This window comes from Odontesthes bonariensis, chromosome 7, assembly GCF_027942865.1.
Source record: "Odontesthes bonariensis isolate fOdoBon6 chromosome 7, fOdoBon6.hap1, whole genome shotgun sequence".
Classification (NCBI taxonomy): domain Eukaryota; kingdom Metazoa; phylum Chordata; class Actinopteri; order Atheriniformes; family Atherinopsidae; genus Odontesthes; species Odontesthes bonariensis.
In genome coordinates this window covers 28,780,885-28,806,514 of record NC_134512.1, presented here as the reverse complement: position 1 = coordinate 28,806,514, position 25,630 = coordinate 28,780,885, and the positions used below count along the sequence as shown (strand labels likewise).

Genomic DNA, 25,630 nt, shown 5'->3' with positions numbered 1-25,630 from the left:
CTTAACCTCGCACTGTAATAATTCAACGCAAAACTGCATTGAATTTTCTTAATTTGATGGCTTCCAAATAGACTGAAGTGTGATATGCTCTGTCACAGGTTGATGTAATACTTCTAAATGGTGTAAGCCAATAAATCTCCTTGAGAGCCCTTCAGATGAAGTCAGAAGTGTGTTACTGTTCAACCCGGGCCGAACTATTTCTCTTGGATCCAGTGGGGTTGTCTTCCAATAAAACAACAAGCGAAGTTGTCAAGTCAAAGAGTGTCTACAGTGTGTAGCCTCCAGGTCTGAACGGAGGATTAGGTAAGGCTGAAAAGAGAGGATTGTGCTGCTTTTCACAGAAAGGCAAATGAAACACACGTGACAAAATGAGAATTTTCTCTCACCGTCTTGTTCCGTCTTGGTCAACTCCCCGAGCTTCTTCTGTTTCAGTGTGTCCACCACGTCTGCCAGGCTTCCCTTGCGCCGCTCCGGTGTCCCAAAGGCGAGGCCGATTACTGGCTCTGTGCGATCCCTGGGATACTCCTCTGGCTTGGTTGGAGAGGTAGAATTATTCCGGTAGGAGTACACTGAGCAGCCTTTGCTGCTTTCATTGTCCTGAGAGAACAAAAACAGCAAAAAGAAGTTTAAATTCAGTCTCCACAAACAAAAAACAGCTACTAAATTTCCACATATAAAAATCCATTTAAAATCAATTTACATCTACTTCCATTTTGTGACAGAGAACACAAACATCCCACCACTCCTCCAACACACTGTGTATCCCTGCAGAATTATTTAGGATTTCGCTGAGGCCTGCTTAGCTCTGTTTAACGTTGGCACTGAGATGCTGAAGCCAAATTTGTTTTTCAGATGAAGGCATTTAAAAATAAAAAGCAACAAGAGTACAGCATGCGAAAAGGAGACTGCCTTTTTATTATATGCAGTGGTGGAATGCTACAGTCGCATCGAGCTACTCAAGCGATGCTGACTTACATGTTTACTTCAGCTGAGACATGATCTTTATTAGACCTCAGCTTTCCAACGAGATCTTTCTTTCTTTAGAATGCTAATTAACTCTTCTCTCAACAAAAGGGGACCCAAAGCCAGTAACTTCAAACTTGCTGATAACAGACAACAGATTTTTGACGGATCTTTACATTTTCTGTTGCATGACTTGACTGCGTTTGTCCTGCTGCTGTTTGCTCTGCTGGGTTCCGAGTTAAGCAAGAGGCGCAGGGAGTCTATAATTATCATCAAGACAAGCTCTTCGAGATGACCACATTGTACCACACAACAGACACTTCAGCACAGGTGTCCTAACACCGACGCTATTTCTGGATGCTTTCTCCACCCTCTTACAGAGTGGGGGGATCTTTAGGAGGCTTATGTTTCAAAGACAAGGGGCTTTGGTGAACAGCGGGATCTTAAGACGCCCTTGAAATGGCTCCAGGAGGCCCTGTTGTGCACTTTGTCTTTAAGCGGGAGATGCCTCTATAATGAGGATTGGAAGATTGTGTGTCACTCATGGATTGTTCAGGTGTGTTGTTTTAAGTCTGCACGCAGGAAGTTATGCAAGCAGAATGGTGCGAGGCAGGAAGGTCTGATGGTCAGATGCCTCTCAGTGACAACTTGTGTAAATTTGTAAATTGTCCTTCAGCAAGGCATTGAAACTTGAACGGGTCATCTGACTGAGCTGGGTCTAAACTATCTGTTTCACATGCGACACAATAAAGAAGATTATTTGTATACAAAGAATCTAAAAAGCATTTTGTTAAAGCAGTCGTCGCTTACTGGCAGGTGAACTCCCACAAAGCTTTAATGTAAGTTGCCCCTTCCTGATGTGAAGTGAAGCAGGGTTTTGTTTCACTTTCAACAAGGACAACTTGTATATCACTGTTAGTGTTTAAGACATTCAAAACTGTTTGGTGCACTGGTTTCCCCGTGCTGACTCATTGAGCACAAGGCACAATCTAAACATTATAACCCTCATTTAGCCACGAATGTTAAAGGCTATATGTAGACCAGTTTTAACCAAAGCAGTTTATTCTTCATAACTTTATTTCTATTTCTCACAAGACATTGAATAGCTTTTTTCCTTCACTTTTCAGTTGTCATCGTATGGGAGTTGAAACAAAAGACGATATTGGTTAAAATGGGGATTTTTTTTCCCCCAAATCTACATCTCAATGGTAGATTAAATATAGTTCACATGAGGATGTAACTTAAAAGCAATTAACGTTTCATACGAAATGTTTTAGATAAGGAACTATGCAGGCTGTATATGATGACTCCAGGGCAACATCAAGGAGGCAAGCTGAATAGCCTAAATAAATGTAAGTTATGCTTACTGCTGTAGCGTTCATGTGCAATAACGTCATGTTTGGTGTAAAGGTGGTATATCTAAACTTACCCCATATCACTGCAAAAAAATGGCATTGAAATAATTTAGTGTGAATTAGGAATTACTGGTTCAACTCCACACACAGAATGTTCCCTGGGATCAGCTATAGAAAACTGTGATGGGGCTTGTATTATAACATGTCCGTGTAGCTCAACAAGTCATGAAAAGATGAAGATCTCAAGTTTGATTCCTAATTAGGTCTCATTTACTACTGTCAGTCCTAGTGAAAATTGTGGTTAAATGTAAATGTTTACTCACAACAAGTCCTTCTATCGAAATGTCCAGACAGTTTGTCTGTTCATACCCTTCAATACAACCCAGAGGGGTGTCGTTTAAACCGCCACTTATATGAGCATTTACATTATGGAGCAGACGACATTCTTAGGTGGTTAAAATACATTCTACTAACCCACCAACACCAATTTGATACTTCACATGCAGTTACTCTCACAACCTCCAGAGGTAGCATATTTTTGGAACGTGAGTATAGGTTGGGACTGCCTCAGTGAAACCCCCATGGAGTCATTGCTGGGAGAACGACGGTCTCTTTAATCAACATCTTCAAATAGACGTTTAAAGAAAATGTTCACTCTGTAACTTAATCTGGCCAAATTCCAGTGTCAACATGGAACATTTATGAACCATTCAGTCAAAACATGTGTTGGTGGGATTTCATGGAGGCAGCATTTTCTATTATCATTCAGATAAATTCTTGCAGTAGGTTATTTTCTGACCAAAACCTGCAATTCCCCCAACCAACACATTGCAGTGGCAAAGTGAAATAAAGCTTCCAAGCTATTTACTTAATTAAAGTTTGATTGCATTTAAAAATTTTGTTATGTACTTCGGATGATTAAATAGTATAATCTTGAAATTGAATAATCTAAAAAAAACAAATGCTTGTCCTTTTTTTGAGGGGGGGGGGGAACCCTATTCTAACTTTCCTAAACTCAAAGACTCGAGTACAGCCTGTGACTTCTTTTACAGACCAACAGAACCTTAAGAACCTGAAGCCAGAATAACTACCACCTCAACAAACACATAAACATCTGAAAACGCAGATGAGATGTAACTCGGCGTATAACTCTCTCGAGGAGGACCCTCATCGGGCTGCCTACAGCACTGCCTGCAGCAAACAGACCAGAGACAACTGCTGTTGTGTGAGTGCATGTGTGTGTGTGTGCACAGTGTGGGTTTATGTATACATGGCGGCACTCAAGAGTGCACGATCATCATTATGCATGAGAATTTGCTCACCCTCTGTGCTTCTGCATGTATTTCATGAGTGTTTTATGAGTTGCGTCCCCCAAGTGCGCACACTGTGTACACACGGTAACCACATTTGTTTCATAGATTTGAGTTATAGCAGCATATCTCACGATAAGAAATGGTCGATTTCTGTTATCTGTAGGTAATTTACTTCGCACCATCACAGCAGGACTGACGGACTCCCACTCGGCATCCGTTGTTTTCTCTCTGACAGGCTGAAGTCCATCTAAGTGGGGCTGTTCGTGCAAAGCGGGCGACGGCGTCTCTTTTGGGCCGTCGCGCTCGTCACTGGCCCAGGTCGAGTTGTCCTGACCAATCACTTCTGCCTCCTCAGATGGTGGGTGAAAGGGAGGCGTTGCTCGCATGGAAGACATCACTCTGCAAAGGAAAAAAAAATGAAAGGGTTTTTGGTGGTCTCAGTTTGCACTCTGTGAATCCCACTCTTGTCAGCTAGTATGGATGCAAACAGAAGTGACACATGAACAGCAGCAAACTGGTGTTTCTTATCTCATGATGAGAAAGATTGAGAGATACCTGTTGGCAGCCAGACTGAAATCCTCATGGAGGCCTTTTCATATGAGACACCGCAGACATGAAAACACCACCTTTCTTTCTAATCAGATTAATAATTTTGTATTTAAATTATGCTAAATAATGTACAGTCTCCTACAGAACAGTTTCCTTTTTATGGCTTTAAATAAAGCTACATGTTCACCCAGCTGAAATCACACCTCTGTACTTGTCACTTGTTTTTAGTCCTAATAGTTTACTATATTCGTTTAGGTGAATGCTAATTAAGTTCAGAAAAGTAGAATTCAATGCAATTATTGTACTATTATTATCATTGTAAGTATCGTATATGCAAAAAGCCGCATTTTTTTTTGGAAAAGTTTGCTCCGACTGCACATAGAAACCACAGTATGTAATAAACAGTTGCAGATTTTACAACCATACATTTGAATAGATCATTCAAAGCCACAAGTTTATTTAAAATGCAGAGAGATAAAGGTTTAACTTGTAATTAGAGCACAGTTTACACACACAAGGACGATTTAAAGTACATGTCGTATGTTTGGCATTTCCATGCACATTCATTTAGAGCAACATACACGCTTTCATACTGACAGTCGCTCACGGGCTAACACACACACACATATGCGCACACAGGGATAATCTATTAATCTATTAAGTAGCATTAAGGCCTCTCATCACCTCGGAGCTGTTTAAGAAGCAGACACTGTGCTGATGGTTTCAAGTAGAAGAATCTCTAATTTTTCTTATGTAAACTTCAGGCTGGGAGAGTCATTAGGCTAATACATCATTTATTGTTATGACTTGCTCTTGTTGCACTGTACTTGTGAGGATCTTTGCTGATTGCATTCTTTCTCCTAATACTCATCTCCAGCAATGAGTCTTATTTCTAAACTTTTATCTTGCTTACCGGAATGTCACTTTCTGTCCTTATTCGTCAAATTCCAACACATACACAAACAAAATTCTCAAACCCAAACCAAATTGCTACAGAATGTGATAACTGAGAATAACTACCGTATATCAACAAAAAAAGCATTAGTGGAAATATTTCAACACTGATAATTAAAAATAGTACGACCCAGCCCTCTACACGACACACATAGAAAACTTCTGTGAGGCAAAACAGATTGCTACTTCAATGTTAGTGTTAAGTAAATCACAGCAGGCTGTCCATCTGAAATATGTAGCCTCTTGAGTGTCTTTAAACATAAGTTAGACCCTGAGTTAGGAAGGAATAAGGAGATTTTCACTCTGCATGTGTAGGGAGGAAGAAGGTGAATACGATTAAATCTAGAGAAGGAGTTCAGAAATACTACAACTACTGATCAAAATGAAAGTCACTGGGAGATATAAGATGAGTGGTGAGAAATAATATGCAATAACAGATTATAGATGAATGAAGTGGATAAAAGGGGTTGGATTCCATTCTGGGTCTGACTGTTGTTCAGGGACTCTGTGGGCCATAATGTTCTGTGCATGTCACTTTTTACTAGCTCTGTCGGAATGCAGCGTCCAGTGACTCTGTAATGCAGGTTAAATTAGAGGAGGGCTGTAGAGTGTCATTGCATGAAAGGGGAAACTCACTTAACTTTGACCTGATGATGTTCGAGAACCATTAATAGACCACCACCGCAACAAAGTCATCGTTTTCTTTAGACTGAAAACAAACTAATTCAAACTAAAGCCCTTTTATTTCCACACAGATAAAGAAGGAAAGAAACACTAACACTGATTAACTTATGGCTTCTTCGTGCAATGGGAAAGTGTTTAATTGGCATTCAGTCCCGCTTCAAATCACTCTGATCTGCACTGATGCAGGGTGCTGCAGGGTGCTGCAGGGTGCTGCAGTCAGGGCTACAAGTGTGGGCACAGCAAACTTTTTCCTTCCAGAAGCAGACATTTACCAACCATAACATCTCGCACGGAGGCTCTGAAACTGACAGCAACAACTGCAAGACAGCTGGCATTTTAATCTCAGTCTTGCTGTGTGTGCTGATGTCCGCATTTCAGTCAAAAAATATTAAACCAACTGATTATATCAGAAAGGTGTGCTAACAGAAATTTTTATTCAACACAGCCAGTAGGATACAGTGTAATGTCATTCCTTCATGGTGTCATAGTATTGGCTTGTCCCTTGGGAGGCAGCGGTAGTTAGGCCACTCATTCTGAATAAATTGTAGCCCACAGGACACTGAGGTCAACGTGTCAGTATTGGGAGTTGGAAAGGATCTAATTGGCTTGTTTTATCAGGTATGTCTGTGTTTATAAAACCTGTTTAGAAATGCAACGTTTGTAAAATCAATATAAATATGTTTTTGTTGATCGTGTCCAAGCTCATTAACGCAGTTTTTACTGTTCTCAAAGTTTCTCGCAGAAAGTTGATCTAGATAAAAGCACAAGCCACATATTTAAAGCTGCTACAGTCTATATTTGTTGGGAGCAGTGGAAGGATTTAGCAGCATCTAGTGGTGAAAATGCAGATTGCAACCAACTGAACTCATCTCGCCTCCTCCACTATTCTAAAATTATATATAGAAATAAATGTTAGCCTGCATACATTTAAATTTCAACACAGGGTACCCCTTTGCCGTCAATTTTCAAGGTACAGGGAACTAATTTACAGCTGCACGTACTAGTTAATCTTCTGTGAGCATAAGTAACTCACCAGCTGCGCTGATAGAAAACATAGTTCTATAGTGTATCTGATCAGCACGTAATATAGACACAACGGGTTGGAGGGGAAGATGAGGATGTATATTCAAATGCCAAACATGACACTCGTGTGTGACTCCATTGGTGTTTACACACTTCCTCCTTCTTATTCATTTGGTTTCTACTTTTATCTTGCTGTGCCAATACTTTGTTACATATTAAAAGTACTTTGTTAAGGTTTAGAAAACATCATAGTTGGACAACAAAAACACAAAGAAAAAGAAAAATAATGTTGCTGCAGAAAGCTTTGCCAAAATTTTCAACATAGCCATGGTGACATCAGATTACTAGCTGAAGAAAAATGGAGAAAAAGATCGGAAACCTCTTTCTATGCCATCTTGACATGACAGGAATAAGTACTGTCAAGTTAGCAATTAACTGTTTTTTTTTTTTACTTAACATCTTATTATTCAACTTTTGGTGAAATCTAATTTTTGAAGCTTTAGTTTCTATTAAACTTTCCAACCTGCCGCTGGTGTCATCCTGAGACTGAGATTTTACACAGCGGTATAGGCACCTGAGACTGTTATACCCGAGACAAGCAACAAATAACTTATCCACGATCAGCTCATGCACTCCACACTGAAGCGATGAGAGAGCAGTGGGGAGCCAAGGAAGGAGAAGACAGAGGAGAGCCTATATTTAGCTGACAATATTGCTGCTGCTGTGTTTATGGGTGAGCTTAAGTCTTAGTTTCTTGGAACTGGTGTCTCATATGGCCAGGAATGCCCAGCCTCTTAACCTGCTGCCACTGATAGGGTTTCACCGTGCAACAGCATTGAGTTTGTTGGTAAGCATTCCATGAGGCCTTTTGTAATTGGCTGAAGCAGGACAACAGTGTACATCATGCACTAATCATCAAGCAAAAACATCCCAGACGCTACTATTGCGATGACTCTTTTGTTTGACTAACCAGACATTGTAGGAAAAAAACAAGCATTAACTCTAGGAAGTTGCTACGTGTGATCAGTCAAAAGCTAGAGCTGGACATCACAACCTAAAGAAATATTTTATAACCATAACTGGGATTTCTGACCACTAATCCCTTCTGACGTAGGGAGATGCTGAGTGATTGTAGCAGCTTGAACAACCTTCTCCCAAAACGATAGAGAAATCAGTTTGGCAACGCAGAGACAGTCTCAGGAAACACTTAGAAGAGATAGTGTTCCCGGAGTACCCGAAAAACAAATACACTTTCACACATATCACCAGCACTCCGAAAGCCTTCTCATTTTGTCAGACATCAAGAAAAACACCAAAAGTTTCCCCCAGAAAGCAGTTGTCCTGGATAAGACATTTCTTGGAAAGTGATACTGGTTAGACTGTCTGCTTGATAACTAAACAGAGAACACACTGTTAAGTGAGAAGTTTTGATTTTTCATTCTCAAGTACTTTACAGTTTTTCTTATATATCTAATATCTAAGTTTAGTATTTGTTTTATAACTTTTGTCAATAATAATCACAATAAATGTACACTCAGTCATTACTTACTGTTGTCTTCAAGCATTTTTGTTTTTAAGTTATTTTCCTTTCTCTGTTGCCCTCGAAAATATTGACAGCTTTTTGCTCGTACACACTCAGGAAAAGTGTTGATGGTGGACAGTTAGCTAAGTCCCCTTCAAAATATGGACAGAAACCTAGAATCCCATTGTGAGTGGAAAAAAAACAAAAACCAGGGTTGGAATTTGGCAGGAGAGCGTTGTTCAGATCTGGCCTGGAACCTGGCGTCTTGGCAAAAACAATCAGGCATTGTGGAGTGTGGACGGAGAGGGACCTGTGACAGATGAGAGTGGGAGAGAGAGGGCCCCCTCTTAGAAAAACAGTACACAAAGCGCCTTTCACAGCCCAGGTCCCTTCTGCCACTTGTGGAGTGAGAGAAGGGCTCCGACAAAGGCCTCCAACTGGACCAATTGGGTGTAAAATCTCCAGCCGTCCCAGCTGGATGGAACTGAGGAAGTGGGAAATAGCAAAGAGAAAGGGAGACAGAGAACAAGAGGAGAGAAAAAAAGAAGGATAGAAGAAAATGAGGACTTTCCTTGAAATTGTTTGTCTTTTGGACCAGCAAGAAAATAAAGGCAAAGAAAACTGAAGGTTCCAGGGGATACAGAGAGGCCCTCTGTGTTAGCAGGCAGGCCACGAAGCAACACAAGCTATACATAAACTAAATCCATGAGAAAATTGACATAGTCAGTTGCATTCTTGCAAAAGCATCCAATATTTTCTGGTACTGTTAATAATTTCTATTTTTAAAGAAAACTTAAGGAAATCTGGTGAAATAGGAACATCTCTGTTCACAGGGTTAATAAATAAAGCCCCTTAAATCCATTATTATGATCACTGCATTGAACTTTGTGCCAGCAAATTGTGACATCGACACAGAGCCATAATCATTTATACAAGCACTTAACATGAACTGGACCCGCTGCAAACCGCTGCTGAGAAACTCACAGAGCTACACAACAGGAGTAGCACTGGAGCAGAGATACTCATTGCGCGGCTCGCGAGCCACATGCGGCTCCTCAAGCTTTAATTGGTGGCTCGCACTCGCATAGTAGCTTATAACAATATGGTAACAATAACAATACATTTTTTCAAATAACATACAGCGAATACTGCACAGTATTAAGTATTTTTATTAAGTATTAATTAAGGCTAAATGGTGTTTCCTAAAGGGGGCTCTGTTAAACCTGGCAACGCAGCCCGCTTAAAGGGGAACTCCGGGGCATTTGAAGCTCAATCCCATTGCTAGAGGTTGTCAAATACTGACAGTAGGACACAGACTGGTGCAAATCGGCGCTCCCTGTGCGGCGATTGCGCTGTTTGCGCAGCCTGTCATGCTAGCCAAAAACGTGGTGGCCAATGGGCAATAATAAACCTTCCACGTAAAACAACAACTCTCACACTGCAGAAACGTCACACCACTTTATAAACCATCCGACAATAAAGTCACAAGCCTTACCATCAAAACCATATGCATGGTTCTCACATTACTGGCATGGGGACGTTACAAAACAACTTTATAAACAGCATGTCACTTACCTCTTGTCGGTAGGCGCACGCATATGAAAGGCCAAAAGAGTCAATGGACGATACTCCCATATACGAAGCAATTATCTTCTCTAGAAAAACTGCGTTCAAGTATTTAAAACATTACAACAATATTGTTGTAATATATTGTTGTAATGTTTTAAATACTTGAACGCAGTTTTTTTCTAGAGAAGATAATTGCTTTGTATATGGGAGTATCGTCCATTGACTCTTTTGGGCTTTCACATGCGCGCGCATACCGACAAGAGGTAAGTGACATGCTATTTATAAAGTTGTTTTGTACCGTCCCCATGCCAGTAATGTGAGAACCATGCATATGGATTTGATGGTAAGGCTTGTGACTTTATTGTCGGATGGTTTATAAAGTGGTGTGACGTTTCTGCAGTGTGCAAGTTGTTGTTTTACATGGAAGGTTTAGAATTTGCCCATTGGCCACCACGTATTTGGCTAGCATGACAGGCTGCGCAAACAGCGCAATCGCCGCACAGGGAGCGCCGATTTGCACCAGTCTGTGTCCTACTATCAGTATTTGACAACCTCTAGCAATGGGATTGCGCTTCAAATGCCCCGGAGTTCCCCTTTAAACCACCGTCACACTTGACCGCAGTGCATGCTAGCTCCTTTAGCCAGCGTGAGATGCAGGCACAATGAATCTGTTTTTAATTAAAAAAGGGCAAAAACCAGTACAAAAACCATGCCCATCTTGAATGTGTCACTATCATTACAACAACAAACTACAAATACAACATGTAGAAAGTCAAGGACATGCATGCCAGCTTCTGCTCATCCCAGTATTAAGGTAAATATGGTCTTAATTGAAAACGTATTGGCTGTGTTGTTTCTTTTTTTGTGGGATGTTTTATATGTAGAAATGCATATTTGCAAAAGGGGACTTGTATGTTGTCGTAAAAGTGGCTCTTCCCTTGATTTTGCTCTGCCAATGTGGCTCCTCTGAAAAAAATAGTGAGTATCGCTGCACTAGAGGAAGCTGTACGGAAAGTGAAATATGCAAAAAAACACAACAGCAAATTTTCAACCAATCTCCTTTACTTTTAAGTGGAACTCAATATTTCAATAACATTTGTGGTCATTTTATCTTCTTGGATATTTTTTAGGTTGTACAGATGCCTTTAAAGACAGGCCTGCTTGCACACCAACATTTGCAAGGTTGAGAAAATGAACAGTTTGACATGATGTCTTGATTCAAATGTAAAACCAAAGGGCAAAGGGAAAATAACTGAAATGAAAAAAATTGTTATTCAGTTATTAAAGAAAAATGGCAGAGCAGAATTGGAACTACAAGGATATCCATTTGTAAAGTGTGATGGATGATTAACTACTATGCCCATGCCAAGATGGTGTCACACTAATGTGACGCATTAAAGAAACACTACAGAATTGGACTGCATTTTTGCTCTTTGGCTCCCCTACAGTTGTGGGATATAACACAACTGTCGTAAAAATAAATCTCCATGTGAGCCCTGCACATGTACAGCCTTACATATACATTTCTTGTCATTGAAGAGGCCACAAAGATGCCATCAAAAGCCCATAAAAATGTCAGGCCACCATAAATCAAACCAATGCGGTGCCGTGCGGTGCTGGAAACCAAAGTCATGAACTTCAGTATCTCAGCCCCTGGGCATTTTAAGGCATTTTTAGGCCCAGCTTTGTGCATAACAAAGGTCCCTATACTTCAAAACGACTCAGAAGCAAATATTTCTAGGGTTCACAAAATTCGCTCATGCTGTTTTAACATTGCTGGTTGATGTCCCTGACCTTTGGACTTGTAGTGACAATTTAAGTCAAGAGATCAGACATGTAATCAGCCACGCGATTTGATTGGCTGCCGCTTCAAAAAGCTTAACTTTTCTCAACTTTCCACCAGAAGTATAGCAAAGCAAAGCCTGAAATACATAGTGTGAATCCTGACTAAGTAGCAGTGGTTTATTCAAAGCTTGTTTGAATGTCTGATTGCTTTAGATTTGTTTCCCCATTACCATGCAAAACAGCAATCTCAGCAAGTCATTTTAACTACAAAAAAAAAAAGGCCAGACTTAAATAAGATGAAAATAAAAGATGTCAGCTGTCATAAAAGGGAATAACTCATCCCAACAATTAACACTTCCATGAAGTTCAACAAATCCCAGAACTGAAGCACCAAAGACCTAAAGCCCCTGACTATCGAGTGTGGCGTTACCTGAAGGGAAGAGAAAAAAAATCATTGATCCTACTTTCCATAAACTTTTTCTTTACTTAATTGTGGCAATGAGATTGTTCAGAAGCCGTCAGTTGATGCTTGCCTGCAACTTGCAGGTGTGAATGAGTAGCAGGGCGTTACTCAAAAGAAAAGTGTGCTCAGTTAAATCCCCATGATAAATAAATAGGGGGGGGGGAGGAGAGAGAAGAATTGGCCTTGTATGTGAACAACTCTCCTCGCCTCTAAATCTCGGGTCTGTCCTGACTCTTAGTTCATCGCAGAACGCTGCAAACAGAGGACACTGTCATAGGTCAGACATGTGGAATGTGAACACACACATGCTGCCCTGTTTTCTCCCAAAATTCCCTAATCCTGGCTCTTTTGCCCAAAATAGAAAAGCAGCACCAGCTTCCCCTGAAAATCAGCCCATTTTGTCACTGCGTAAATAGCAAGAATTGCAGTTTTGTTTTCTGAAATTTCGAGCTATTAACATGGACTTCATTGTTAGAAGCAGCTCTTTGGCTGTGTAGGCAGCAGAACCAACAAATAGTTGCTGTTTCAAAGCTATAGCTGCTTATGGCATGCGACTACAGGTATTCTCTGACCTTTTCATGACATGAGAGAAACAATGAAGGGAGGTAAGCAGAGGGTGGACGCTGCGTACGATTGTCGGGTACATCAATCAGCCATCACACCCAAATCCTTTCACCATTCTCAGGTAAACAGAAGTCATTGTGCGGCCATCAGTGTGTCACGCTGAGGAGCTCTATATATTTACCTCGGGTTGGGAAAAAAGCTTTTTTCAAACCACAAAGCAGCGCTCAGGTAACGTACAGAGCAAAACTGAATAACACCTCTAACTTAACTCATTGATTTCAATCCAAAACATTACAATATTACATCTAATATTTAATATAAGTACATATTTATATCACAGTTGACCAGTAAAATATGTTTCTAAGAGGATGGTCAAATGGCAAAACATGTTGCATTCTTCATAAATGTTTGACTTTAGACAGTGCTACATCTTATCATCACTCAGACATTTGCATGGACACTGCTGGTTGAACTTTTCATATACAGATTTCACATAGCTTTATGTTTATTTCCTCATTCGTTTGCAGACAAAGTTGCAAACTAACGAGAGTTTCTGTTCTGAAAAAGTGTTGGATTTAAAAGAATATTGTATTGCTAGGTTATATAGGTTGAAGCATTATTCATTGCCAAGCATTGTCTTAATTTCTCTGGATTATTTTTTGGTCCACAGGGCAGAACATTGGAATTTCATGATAAAGATAAAAAAAAAATGTAAATCTCCTATGTTTACCTTACGCTGTAACCAAAAAAAATGCACCTTAAGTTTCAGTATGTCAGCACATTGATATTTTATGTTGCTGAATAGGTTACTACATGATGACATCTACTTTCCATGTGTTTACTTGGCCAAAAAGCACTTCTAAGGAGGAAGGACTGCATGACCAAAGATTCTAATCCACAGACATTCATGCAATAAATAGTTTGCTAATTCATTCAAGATTTGTTCTGCAGTTCATTTTTTTCCGGTCACTGTATTTTTTTTTCACTACTTTCCTACTTGTGACTTTTTCTTTTCTTCTGCTGTACCCTTACCCACAGATGGCAAGGATTAGCCAAAAATATGGCAAAGGGTTGAAGTTAATGGTGGGATCTACATGTTAGAAAGTATCTCATGACAGATTGTAATATACATGCACTGACTGCACAGTTTAATAGTCATTGGTCACGACCCCTGCCAAAAGATGCAATGCTGCCCCAGAAAAAACAACAGCCTACCAAAGCGTCATCATCTCACAAGCTTTAGGCCTGGATTGTGTGTGTGGGGGAAACATTCGTATTTTACCATTTCTGGTGAGACTGAAAATGCATGGTCAAACAGATCAAATCTACAGGCATAACACGTTCTACTATTCATACCTTGCAATTCGTGTCAAGTCATATAAACATCGCCCCGCAGACAGCCCAACAATAGGCAAGGGGCATCTCGTACAGCCATGGATCGGGAGATTACTATGTTCTTGACATGTGGACAAACTATTACATGTTTTCTGCTGACACTGAGTTGCTACTTCACCAACACAGTGCCTAAAATCTGAGCGAGGTGATTCGTGAAACATGCTGTCTGAGAGATTTTGCAAAGACACCCCTCAGCAATACAAATATGTTCATAACTAGGTCAGCATCCTAAGCATATTGCTCGGCTTGCCATTTAAGTCACTCAAAATAATCATAATTTAAAAAATGATCAACCTTTTTGCAGGGTTACGGTTTGTATATTTCTTTAGTTTCAAACTTGCCAATACACATTCCCTTCCCCATAAAGGAAAATGGGGAAATTACTCCACTAGATATCCACAAAATATTGAAAATATTGAAAATATTCTCAAATGGACAAGCATTGTAACTTCAGGACTTTGGCCCTCATCAGATACACACTGAATCCTGTGTCTCCATTAAACCTCCTGACGGAAAATATCAAATCAAAAGCAATGATGGAACACTCAAATAATGATGAATGCGTCATTTGTACAGTGGGCGTAAACACTCACCACTGTGCTCTTGGTCTCTGTGTTCAGGCTCTGTGCCCCAGCTATGCTGCTCTAAAACCACAGACCCCCAGAAATCCAGAAGTGGCTGTAGTGACCAACACCCTCCCTTGTGCTTGTTATTTTTCCTGGCATGCAAACACACCCATAGCTAAAACAAATTCAGTACACATATGCTTTAATCTACTTCATGGCAACGATACAGAGAAAACCACTGAAGAAACCACTGAAGTCCAAGTCAACACACAGTGGCTCAAAAAGGACTGTTGTGTGCTTCCTCTCTGGAGTTAGAAGTTGTGAACATTTTGTCGAATGATTAAATGTCTCTTTAACATGTCATCATAGAAACAGACAAATTCTGCCCAGAAAACAGCATGCTTGGATGTATAGTAATTAATATAGATAATCAAATCACTACATAGTGTCTTTAAGTAATTAGACTGACTCTGTGGCATCTCTGGAGTATATATTACAAACATCCTGACTCAGCAGAAATGCATAAAATAGGCTCTGTAATTGTTTTGCTTAAATAACTAATGTGTTCAAGTCCATCCTAGCAATATGCAAATAATGCTTACAGAAAGTTTCTTGTGAACATACAAATTCCTTTTCTCAAAAGACAAAGACTAAAACAAAAAACGGGCAGGAGCAGCATAGAAGAAATGCTTGTTTGATTTGGACGTAAATCATTGATCTATTGACCTATTTTGTGTGCATTTAAGGAAATTGTTGCTTTTTGTTTTCAGTCACTGTCTGGCAAAAAAATGCTTTAGTTTAGGCACAAACCCTCTTGGCAAGGGTTTGGACAATGCGTGATTTGAGGAGTCCGAAGCTGCCTGTAAAACGACAAGAGAACTCAGTTTTGCTCTCCTCTGAATCCCTCTCTGACTTTTTCACAGATGCAGCAGTGGTGTCACCACCAGCTGGGGTGGGACTCATCACACCGACAACGGAGCAGGCTGGCCTGACAGAAATAAATTAAATTAGAATGACTTTTTCATTCCGTATTGTCAGTGGAGAAGGAACTTGTAATTTTTCCATGATGCCAGCATGTAATTTTAACATATTAAGTGCCTCCACTTTTTATGGGCCTGTAATGCAGGAAGAGGTCATGCTCATTTCACATATTTGTGATATAAGCCTGTCCATGACCTCACTTTTTCATTGGGATGTTTCAGAATTTGTGGGTTATCTTTTTACGTCATTAAACTGTTAAACAAAATTCAAAACAGACACAAAACCACCCATTGACATTCACATACTGAAATGGACAAAAGCATTCCTGATACACAATCCAGTTTCAGCAGTTAAAATGAAACACACACACATCCTAGACTGGACTTGGCATAAATGGAACATTTAAAAACTCACACTGCTTCACTAACTTCCCCTCTGATTCATATCAGTTTAAAGCATATACAGTTTGCCGTTCAACATTTTACAGGAGGTAATACAATGTTTGTCAGCAGGATCTGATGGCGCGCCTGCTGTCTCACTTGAAGCCACTAGTTTCCTTTGACCTCATTAGGGACAAACATAATTCCACTGCGATGCACAAATAAGCTTATTACACAAGTTTTAAGCCTTGTTGTGCTACGACCTCTCCATGTAGTTGTCAGAAGCAGTAAACAAGAGGAAATCCTATTATCTTAAGAATAAGAATGAAACTATGAATAACTTTTCAAGGAAGAAAGGTTCTATCTGTTTCTGAATCAAATGTGCCATATATTTAATTAAAAAAGGCTCACTCAAAGTTTTTCAACCTGAAAAAATAGAGGACAGAGTTATGTTTAGAAATCAACAAATGGAGGACAAATGTGTTTTCCACGTTAAATAAATCAAGCAGATTGAGAAACGAAAGGGGGTTCATTCTCAAAAGGGTTACATTTCAAGCGTGTCATTGGCATTAAAGTCCATTTTCAGGGTGACATCAGCAGTAGAAAGTTATCACAGAAGCTTGTGGCGATATGACAGCTGCCCTCACACATGACTGATCACATCAGCCCTGAGGCGAGCGGCAGGGAAAAGTGAGGTTCAGTAAGTCATTACGAAACTCGAGGGGTCTCACCAAAGCTGAGAACAATCATCAGATAGACATGTTTACTTGTTCCTCTGTGATGGTGTACAGTATTCGTCCATCCCTCATACACATTTATAATTCAGTGAAAGTTAAGTTGAGAAGACAAAATGGCCCGGAGGAACTAAAGCTCCCGTACAGACTAAATTTGAGGACTGTTATGTTGCTTTTCAGTTTCAGTTTTTCCAGTTTTTGCCTCGTTATGAGTTTAATGACATTTAGACATCAAAGCCACCAAAAACAACTAAATAATCTTGATAAGGAACCTTTGCAGTCCTAAATTATGACATGTTCAAAGAGTATTTAGGGGAAAGTAGTGTTGGACTGCTAGACCCAGACTTAGAAAGAAACAGAAAAACAGAGAATCAGAAAACACTACTTTTTATTTTCCTTCTTTTCCCCCAAACTAAATTGTAAATAAATTGTATGTTTAAAAGGTTTTCTCTATGACAGCTCTGAAGTGTAACATCATCTGCTGCAGTGTCCAAACAGGTGGCTTTTAGAACGCCCCAAAGGCGTGAATGCCTACAAATCCCAGATTAGGACTGACAAGCCGTTTCACTGCATGCCCCCGTTGTAATCCCTGTTGCCTCTCTATCCCCTGACAATGAGCTTTGTTCCCTATCTGAGAAAGAGCTTTGAGGATTTCCTCAGCTTTGTTAGCATGAAGTGGCTGCATTATTCAGAGGCGAGCTACTTTCAGTCAGTCAATAAACATCGTATTTTTATTCAATTATTGACCGTCATAAATGTGCAATGCCTACAGATGTTCCTGAAGAGTCGCCTGTACTCAGAACACAAGTTTAATTTCCACTCATGATGCTGGCCCATAACTGTCTGTCAGGAGAAAGAGTGGAGGTGATGTGATTGCATTTTCAACAAACCCAGCGTTTGTGTGACACGTTTACCCTAACGCTTTTACAGCAGGTGCAACAGAGCATAAGCCTTAAAATCTTTCAATTCTGGCATTCATCTGAAAATAAGCCTACATTTTTATCTCTTCTTCTAGTTTCATTATGCGGCTCTCTGTCATCCATAAGTGTATTTGTGTAGCTTTTAGCTGTAGAAGTGCTTCAATGATCCCGGCACAATTGATGTTGTGTTGATTTAAAAAATGTGAGAGTGGTGAACTGCTGAACCAGCTGTTGAGCACCACAAAGTATTCTCCTCTGTCGGAGCAGTTGTCTTGTTTGGCGGTTGGAGGCATGTCAATGTCCCCCGGCATGTGGGGCTGCCACAATCCAGACTAATCCCTTGTGCAGTGTGTCCCTTGGTCTGACTGAAGCCACACGTTAAAGTGCGCACATGAGCGTGTTTAGGTACATGTTTGTATCGTGGGAAACAGGCTGTGTGATCTGAAACAGTTATATGTGAGTCGATAAGCTGCATTTGACACCATCAACGAGCACTCTGTATTCAATAAACACATGTAGAGCAGAAAGAGATGAAATGCTGAGGAGACACTTAAGCAGCCAGTTCGTCCAAGCTGAGAGGAAAAGAAGAAAAAAAACAGCCGGGCAAAGTGAATAAATGCTCAGTGTTTCGCCGGGATGTGGACATAAAGCTGGTGGATGTAAAAACACATGTACAATATGCGCACACACGCAGTCAGCGCCTTGAGTGTGGAGAGTGTGAACGTGCACTGTGGGCTCAGAGGCTGTCCATGCCACACAAGGTATCCATTGTCCTACAGGGAATATGCATTGTTCATGACGCACAAGGCCTCACTTCAACCTATGTAGGGTGTTAATCTAGCCAGTCACGGCAGCCGTTGTTCACATGCAACTAAGTCCTTGAATCAGGGCAAAAGCTCAAGGCTCAGGTGGGGTTGTTCAGTCCGACATGACCCATGTCAAGATGTCAAGGCCTGTGTTGATACAGTATTCAGGCACAGAGGCAGCTCAATAAAGGTTTTCATTTAGTTTAGAATTGTGGGGAAAAGAAAACAGGTACTTTCAGCAAAAAGCTGAAACATCAATATCTGCTTCCTTTGAAAAGCAAATCACCACACGCAATAAATCAGAAAAAAGAACCTATGATTGGTAGGCCACCACTTTATGTAGATTTAAAAATACCCCCTTCCTTCCCTCTCTGTTTGGACTGTGAGCAGAACGGTTACTCATCCAGCTGTTTGATTTGTATGGCAATGAGTATCGTGTCTGGACAAAGGCCCCCCTGAGACTCTTGCAAGAATTTCACAGTTGCTGGAAGGGGGCAGCATTTTTAATAAAGCCACTATTTTTTTCTTTTTTTTTTTTGTCTGGTGCCACCGGATGAGGCTTCTCTCATCATTGTGTGCTCTCAGTCCTTTGTTTTAGCCATTTCTCTCTCCATTGCAGCACCAGGCTTCCAGGCTGTAAATCACAATTAAGGGGTTCATTAGATATGGCTGATTTATTAAGACTCAGGGCTTGTCTCTGGGCCTTTCAGCCATATATTAGCTGACTACAAGATCTCATACATAGTTATGAGACATGCTGTTTACTGTGTGGCATATAGGGTCATATGCCAATAGATATTAATTACTGAGTAAGACTCCATAGGTTAAATCAACTGCATTCAGTTGATAAATCATCCTAATTCATGTAGTTTTTCTTGAGGCCCGTGCAGCACTTTTTGAGTGTATTTCTAAATGCGTGTCTTTGAAAAAATGATAAATTGGCAACGGCAAGGATCCGTCTCTATTATCAGCGAGTGATGCAGCTTTTGAAAGCGAGCCAAGCATTTTAGAGCCTCATCCAAAGGCTTTAACAAACATACTCTGGAGGTGCTTGATCTCTTGAGCACAAGCACATAAATTTGGCTTGGGTTCATATCTAAGCTACTTCAGTCAACAGTGTCCCTGGCCTACTGAATACAGCGTTGTTTTCCCCGTATCAAAGCGTGGTTATCACCACCCTTTCAACATCTTCCTGTAAACACAGAACCCAGATAAGGTGGTGTCATGTACTCTGTTGTATGCTTACAAATTCAGAAAATTCAGATTTTTTTTACCTGCTCTATATGCTCTGCCACTGAGTGACTCAGTTCAATAAAGTGTATTAACATCAGAAATGTACCAAAAAAAATCCCCCAACCGTAATCAGCAGCCATTCACCAATTGAGCCTACATCAACAATCATTGTTTCTCATCTTTTTCCCCTCTCAGCATCTTTCTGTCCAACCAACTAGCAGGCCTGCTAATCCTGTGGCACCTTCTGGTCCGGATCATTGAACATTCAAGGAACTGCAGAGGTAGTTCTGGATTAGTTACAGCTTGACCAGGTGAGTGAGCTTCAGCATGTTTAGACCTATTTATAGTTAAATCCTTTTGTTAAGAATAGAAGAGGGTTTACAGACAGAGAACAAATGGGAAGGAAAAAAAACAAAACAAGCCTTGACTCGATCAAAACCCTTTCCTGTTCCGAAACTGGACACTCATTTCACTGGACCAGTGAAACAAAACCTATGATCTATAGCATTTTGGTAGTTTTCATTCTCAAACTACCATTTGCTCTACAGGTAATCACTTATTGTAATGCAGTACAGGAGTTCAGAATTGGATTTCTGGACCTGAAACTGATACATTTTTTGGGACTATTGCTTCAAAAATGTGAACTCTAACCGTTAAACTAGTTGCCGATAATGGAATCATTAAGCAAAAATTCACATGCACTCTCGATAGTTGTAATTAACCTCTTAGGCGCAAAAATACACGCAACAGCAGTTAAGAGTAATTAACCTATTCACGCAGAGGCATGTTCTCCCACACGCACACCACACACTTTCCTTTGGATGACTACAGGTACATGACTAATTGAGGATGACAGAGAACAAAGGACAAGATTAAGAGATTGAGCCTTTAACATACAGCTACAGGTCCGTAGAAGGTTTAGTGTCTAACTGTGATTACGGACAGTCAGGTGTCACCAAAGGACACGGCCAGGGCCAAAAAACCCCACGCCCCTTTGGGCAGCTTGTTCCAGCCCTGTTGAGCGCGACGTTTGGGGTTCAGTGTTTGCATTAACTCAACCTGCCTGGAAGCGTTGCAGTGGGTCTTTATTGTAGAAGGGACAGGAATTCTATGGATGTAACAACTCCAGTCAGAGTAAGCTCATGTTTGCTAAATCTGAAGAGATGAGCTTTAACATTTAGAAAAAAAACAATTAGAGAGAGAAGGAAATTCCCTTGGCTCTGCTTTTGTCACTGTTGAAAATCATTTGAAATCCTTGGAATAATTTGCACCTTTAAGTTTGTACATATAAAGTTCATATAAGCTACTGAGGAAATAACCGCCACCTTTTATCTTGTGAGATCTGAGCTACAGCATTCTGTTTTGTTTTATACGTTCAGTTTCTTTATTGGCACAGCCTCTAATTGCTCAACATGGTGGATTTTGAAGCTAACCAAGAGCGATGTCATCCCCTTGCTCCTGCTACAATGGGCCTCATTGGATTAAGTTCGAGCCGGCTTTGTTCAAAGCTGGTGCAAATCTAATCAAGGAAGAGACCTCAATTATGCTAGCATGTACTTAAATGATCAGATCAGTAAAAATGGAGATGGGGGTTGGCCAGTGTAGGAATGCAATCAGCAACCATTAAGGCCAGTTAATTTTAGCTGATGGCAACTTTATAATGAGATCCAGGATTTTTACAGTAATGAGACTACTGTAATTATGAGGATGTTATGTTGCTGGTGTTTGGTAGTGAGCTTTTTTCATGGTCAGTTAAATAGTGTTCACAAATGGGAAGCTGACACAAGTCTCTCAGGAGAATGTATCAGTATTGCTGGGGAACTATTCCTCCAAAGTTGGTGCTTTGTGCTTTAACATTCCTTCTCTCCACTGATATAATCGACACAACATTCAAACTCAAGCTATCAGAGGGAATACAGGACCAGTTTGTCGAATTCACAGTTTGAAAGATATTTACATATCTCATTGCCTGCCTGTAATACAAACTCCTATCATTCTTGTAAAAGTTCACTTTCTTGTGATTGTCCAGTTTCTGGAAGCCTGTAAAGGGGCGGGTCCAGTGCTTGTTAGCACCACCTCATCCTCCTGCTGATATAAAAGTTTTGCAAGTGAGCTGTTACCCAATAAAGTTTTATAATTTCTCGTTCTTGATTTGAATTGACGACTCTATTAGTTATAGTTTAACCTTGAATCCGATTCAGAATCAAGGAGTGGACAGTACAAACATCTGCTGCAACACAAAAGATAGCTGTTTATCGGATTTTCGGTTTTTCGGTCCATCCCAATCTCACAAAAAAAAAAACTAATAGGTATACAAAACATAGTATTGTCACAATAAAGGAAACATTTGACTTTACTTGGTGTATGGGGAAGCATTCACACTACATATTGCCAACATGAATGCTTTTTTATTAATATTTCAGCCAAATTGTGTGTGTTTTTCAACACTTCCATTCAATAATATTGCCAACTTTGTGACAATTACATGTATGCAAAATTTCGGCATCTTTTAAAAGGATGCAGAAGTAGGCGAGCATAGATTTTGGAGCACGGAAAGTGGTAGTATTTATAGAATTTGTGAGTCATTATAGTGAACCTGCTATTTTTTTTTTCAATGGACCAATGTTGCTATTACACATTCTTGAGGGAGACTGCATCGTTCAGTCATGAGCTCGATTAAAAAAAACAAAAAAACAGTAATGAATGAAAAAAATGCCACTGTTAATGGGCGTATGTGTGGAAAATGCATTAAAATACAGAAGTGTAAAGCAGCTGCTGTCAGGAAATACCAAAGTGATGTAGCTGTCACCAGTGGACTGGGCTGCATCTGCAACGAGGCTATTTGTGTGCTGAAATACCTATATTACAATTTGTGTAGATTGACTTTTTTTAAAAGAGACGAAACATACATCTGACTTGAAGGGGGTGTTGTGCCTTGAGCAGATGATTGTGAAATAAATCTATGATGAGCTCGTGTCAGCTTGTCACAAAAAAACGAAAAACAGCATTTTTTTCAACATGTGTTTTGCTCATTATTTAAAATTTTGGACACATTCAGTCAGAACATTTTACATGTTGGCTATATATATTTACACGTATATGACATTAAATAAGGAAAAACATCATAGGTTCCCTTTAAAAACACAGCTTTGAATGAAGTGCTGAAGGAAGCTGAACAGCTGGTGAAAAGTCTTCTTCCAGCTACAGCTTGCTGAAGAATGCAAAAAGGTGAATGCCCTTTGAAGAGGCATATTGTTTGGAGACAATAATATGCTGGATCACCATGATCTAAGGACCAGGTGGCACTCCCTGTAGCTCAGAGTGCAACAGCTGAGATTGACCCTGGCCTCTGACCTTCAGGAACCATGACAGTTAAAACAGGAAACAATTATCCTGAATGTCAGCAAGTCCGGTGGCATTCCTCAACAGGAGGGCTGAAGTCTCAGCAGATAACAGTTGTCACCAACAAGGTGAGGAAAAAAAGACACATAAATAATACAATTACTCTACATGTACATATTCACACAGACACAAGCTGGGTCTCTATCCAACTTTTTTTTTTTTACTGCCAGCTGTGAATGCTGAGCGGGAACTTACACATAAAATCCCTTGAAATTGAAGAATTGGCAACTGAAACACACACAGAGAAGATCGGAGGAGTTTCTGCATTTTGCAACAGTTTAGGACAAGATTTGGAATTTGAAATGTTGAAACATTTACAGTTGTTAAATATCAATGCACAATGTTGACCTAACAACAGATTCTTAATAATACATTTCTGTTTGTGTAAATGCTATGTCTGGATTTTAGAGAAGCACTTTTTTTTTTTTTTTTAAATCAAAATGTATCAGAACTGCAGCTTTTCAAATGTAATTATTTTTCAAGCATGGAACAAAAAACAAAAAAAAACTACAGTTGCTTATAGCTATTCATTTGGGTAGGAGAAAATAAATTACTTTCCTTTACCTACTGAATAGTGACTGATTGCCAACATAATTCAGTGACATTGCATGGCGGAGCTTGAGGAACGTTTTCCTCATACTCCCAAAAGTGTTTGCCTTGTCAATCCTCTACGTACTGCAGTCTCTAAAACTGCCAACTCTTTCACTTGGACCAGCGTGTGTGTGTTTCATGTGCTTTCTCCGAAGCATTGGCACAGCACTGAACTACTTCTTTTTGTCCAAAGGATCAAAAAATTAAAAGGATTGTACAAGACGTTACATCACACTAACAGAAACTGGAGTTGCCGTTATAAAATCCTTTAGTCAGGTCGATGAGGAAAAAATTCTGAAGACAAATGCTAACTGGCGCATGCCCTCTAATCAGTTTGATATATCCCTACTGGGTGGCACTTATATCATGTAAAGTTGGTGTTTTACATCATTGCTGCACTTGACCTCACACTTTTACCAAATGTATCGTCCTAAGCAAGCCTGTGTGCCCTATGCAACACATTTGAGAGCAACTGAGAGGAAATACTGGAAAAAATCCCTGTCACATATGCTGAACATGTGCATTTAAAACTGTCTGTGGTCATAAGTGTCCCAAGACATGAACATTTTTTCTGAAACAGTTTATATTAAACTAAAAAAAAAGATACACCATTGTAGTGCGCTTTCAGATTTGACTCCTTTCTGTCTCACACCCACCAGTTCTGCAGACCATTTTTCATTTGCCCCCTCCTTTTCCATCTCATCTGAAAAGTTACCAACTTCAGTTTGATCCCGCCAGCCTGTTGCTCGTCATCCTTCTCACTCCTTTGGTTCTCTTCTATTCCTGTCGATGAACCAACAATGCCAAAAATGCTTCTGATAACCTGTTGCTAAAGCTGCTGAAGATCTCTCCACAAACAACCTGACTTGCAGTGCTGCAGCAGAGCCGATCAGCAGCCACCAGCTGATAACTGATCGCACTGGCCCACCCTGAGGAGGCGTGCATGAGTTGCTGGTGTTGCTGAAAGAGGGCAGGTATCCCTTCGCCAGACAGAAATCTAGGGTTTAAATATCGATCCACGCTAACGCTCCACTCGTGCTACACCTCTTTCCTTTCCCACTCTGCCTGCTCATCTTGCTTGTGCATTACCTCATCAGAGAGGATCTGCCTAAAGCCGCAGCGGTCACAGAACAGACAAAAGCGCTCATCTCCAGGAAGCCGCTGCCGCTGCCTGTGGTTTTGGAGAGAAGAGAAAAGAAGCGAAGAGAGGGGAAAAAGTGACTCAGCCCCACGGGTTCTTTCTTCTTTCTGCCGACTTGGGGATAAACGGAGGGATAAAGCACAGGGGGAGATAATATTTAGAGCAGGCCCCATTTCAAGGGCAATAGAAGAGAGAAAGTGGGGTATGAGCTTGGGTGGTTTGGGAGGTAGCCACAAGGGTCGGTCTATACAGTTATTGGCAGAGGGCCTCTCACCATGGTCTTATGTGTAAGTGGGGAGGAACTGCTGCTGGCTTGGCCCAGCCTTAAAGCCCTGGCCACTGCAGCTCCACGAGCCTCTTAAGCAAACCAGATGGGCCTCAAATGGGATGTTGATGAGGCATAAGTGCGCAAAACACAAGCATGCATGCAAACACAAAGACAAATAAGCTGGTACAGACACAACCTGACAAACAACTAAATGCGTAATACAATCACATATAATCTGTTGTATTGCCACAGAAGATCACTTTTTGTCCCAAAAAGGAAATGTTTTCTGTTTGCTCTTCATCTGATCATCTTGATTCATATCCATGCACAAATCAGATCAACTAACTGACTGTCCATCCTCAAGAGGGAATGATAAATCAATGTACACATAAGGATAACTACCGAGAAACGCACTAAATTCTGTTAGATGTTGTCGATTAAATGGATAGCGGTAAAGTTCACGAAGATG

The 25,630-nt window shown here is 40.4% G+C and overlaps 1 protein-coding gene across 3 annotated transcripts in view; it reads right to left on the bottom strand.

Moving 5' to 3' along the window:
* The window catches only part of LOC142384311 (transcription factor SOX-6-like), a 121,106-nt gene that overhangs the window by 76,735 nt on the left and 18,741 nt on the right, over positions 1-25,630 (bottom strand). For 2 of the 3 annotated variants that reach the window (XM_075470463.1, XM_075470464.1), the window contains exons 3-4: positions 3,763-4,030; positions 387-597 (exon numbers count right to left, since the gene is read on the bottom strand). In XM_075470463.1, the coding sequence (XP_075326578.1) occupies positions 387-597; positions 3,763-4,026 (475 nt within the window). In that variant the 5' untranslated portion in view covers positions 4,027-4,030. The remainder of the gene's footprint in view (positions 1-386; positions 598-3,762; positions 4,031-25,630) is intronic. The other variant, XM_075470465.1, reaches the window with a different exon arrangement.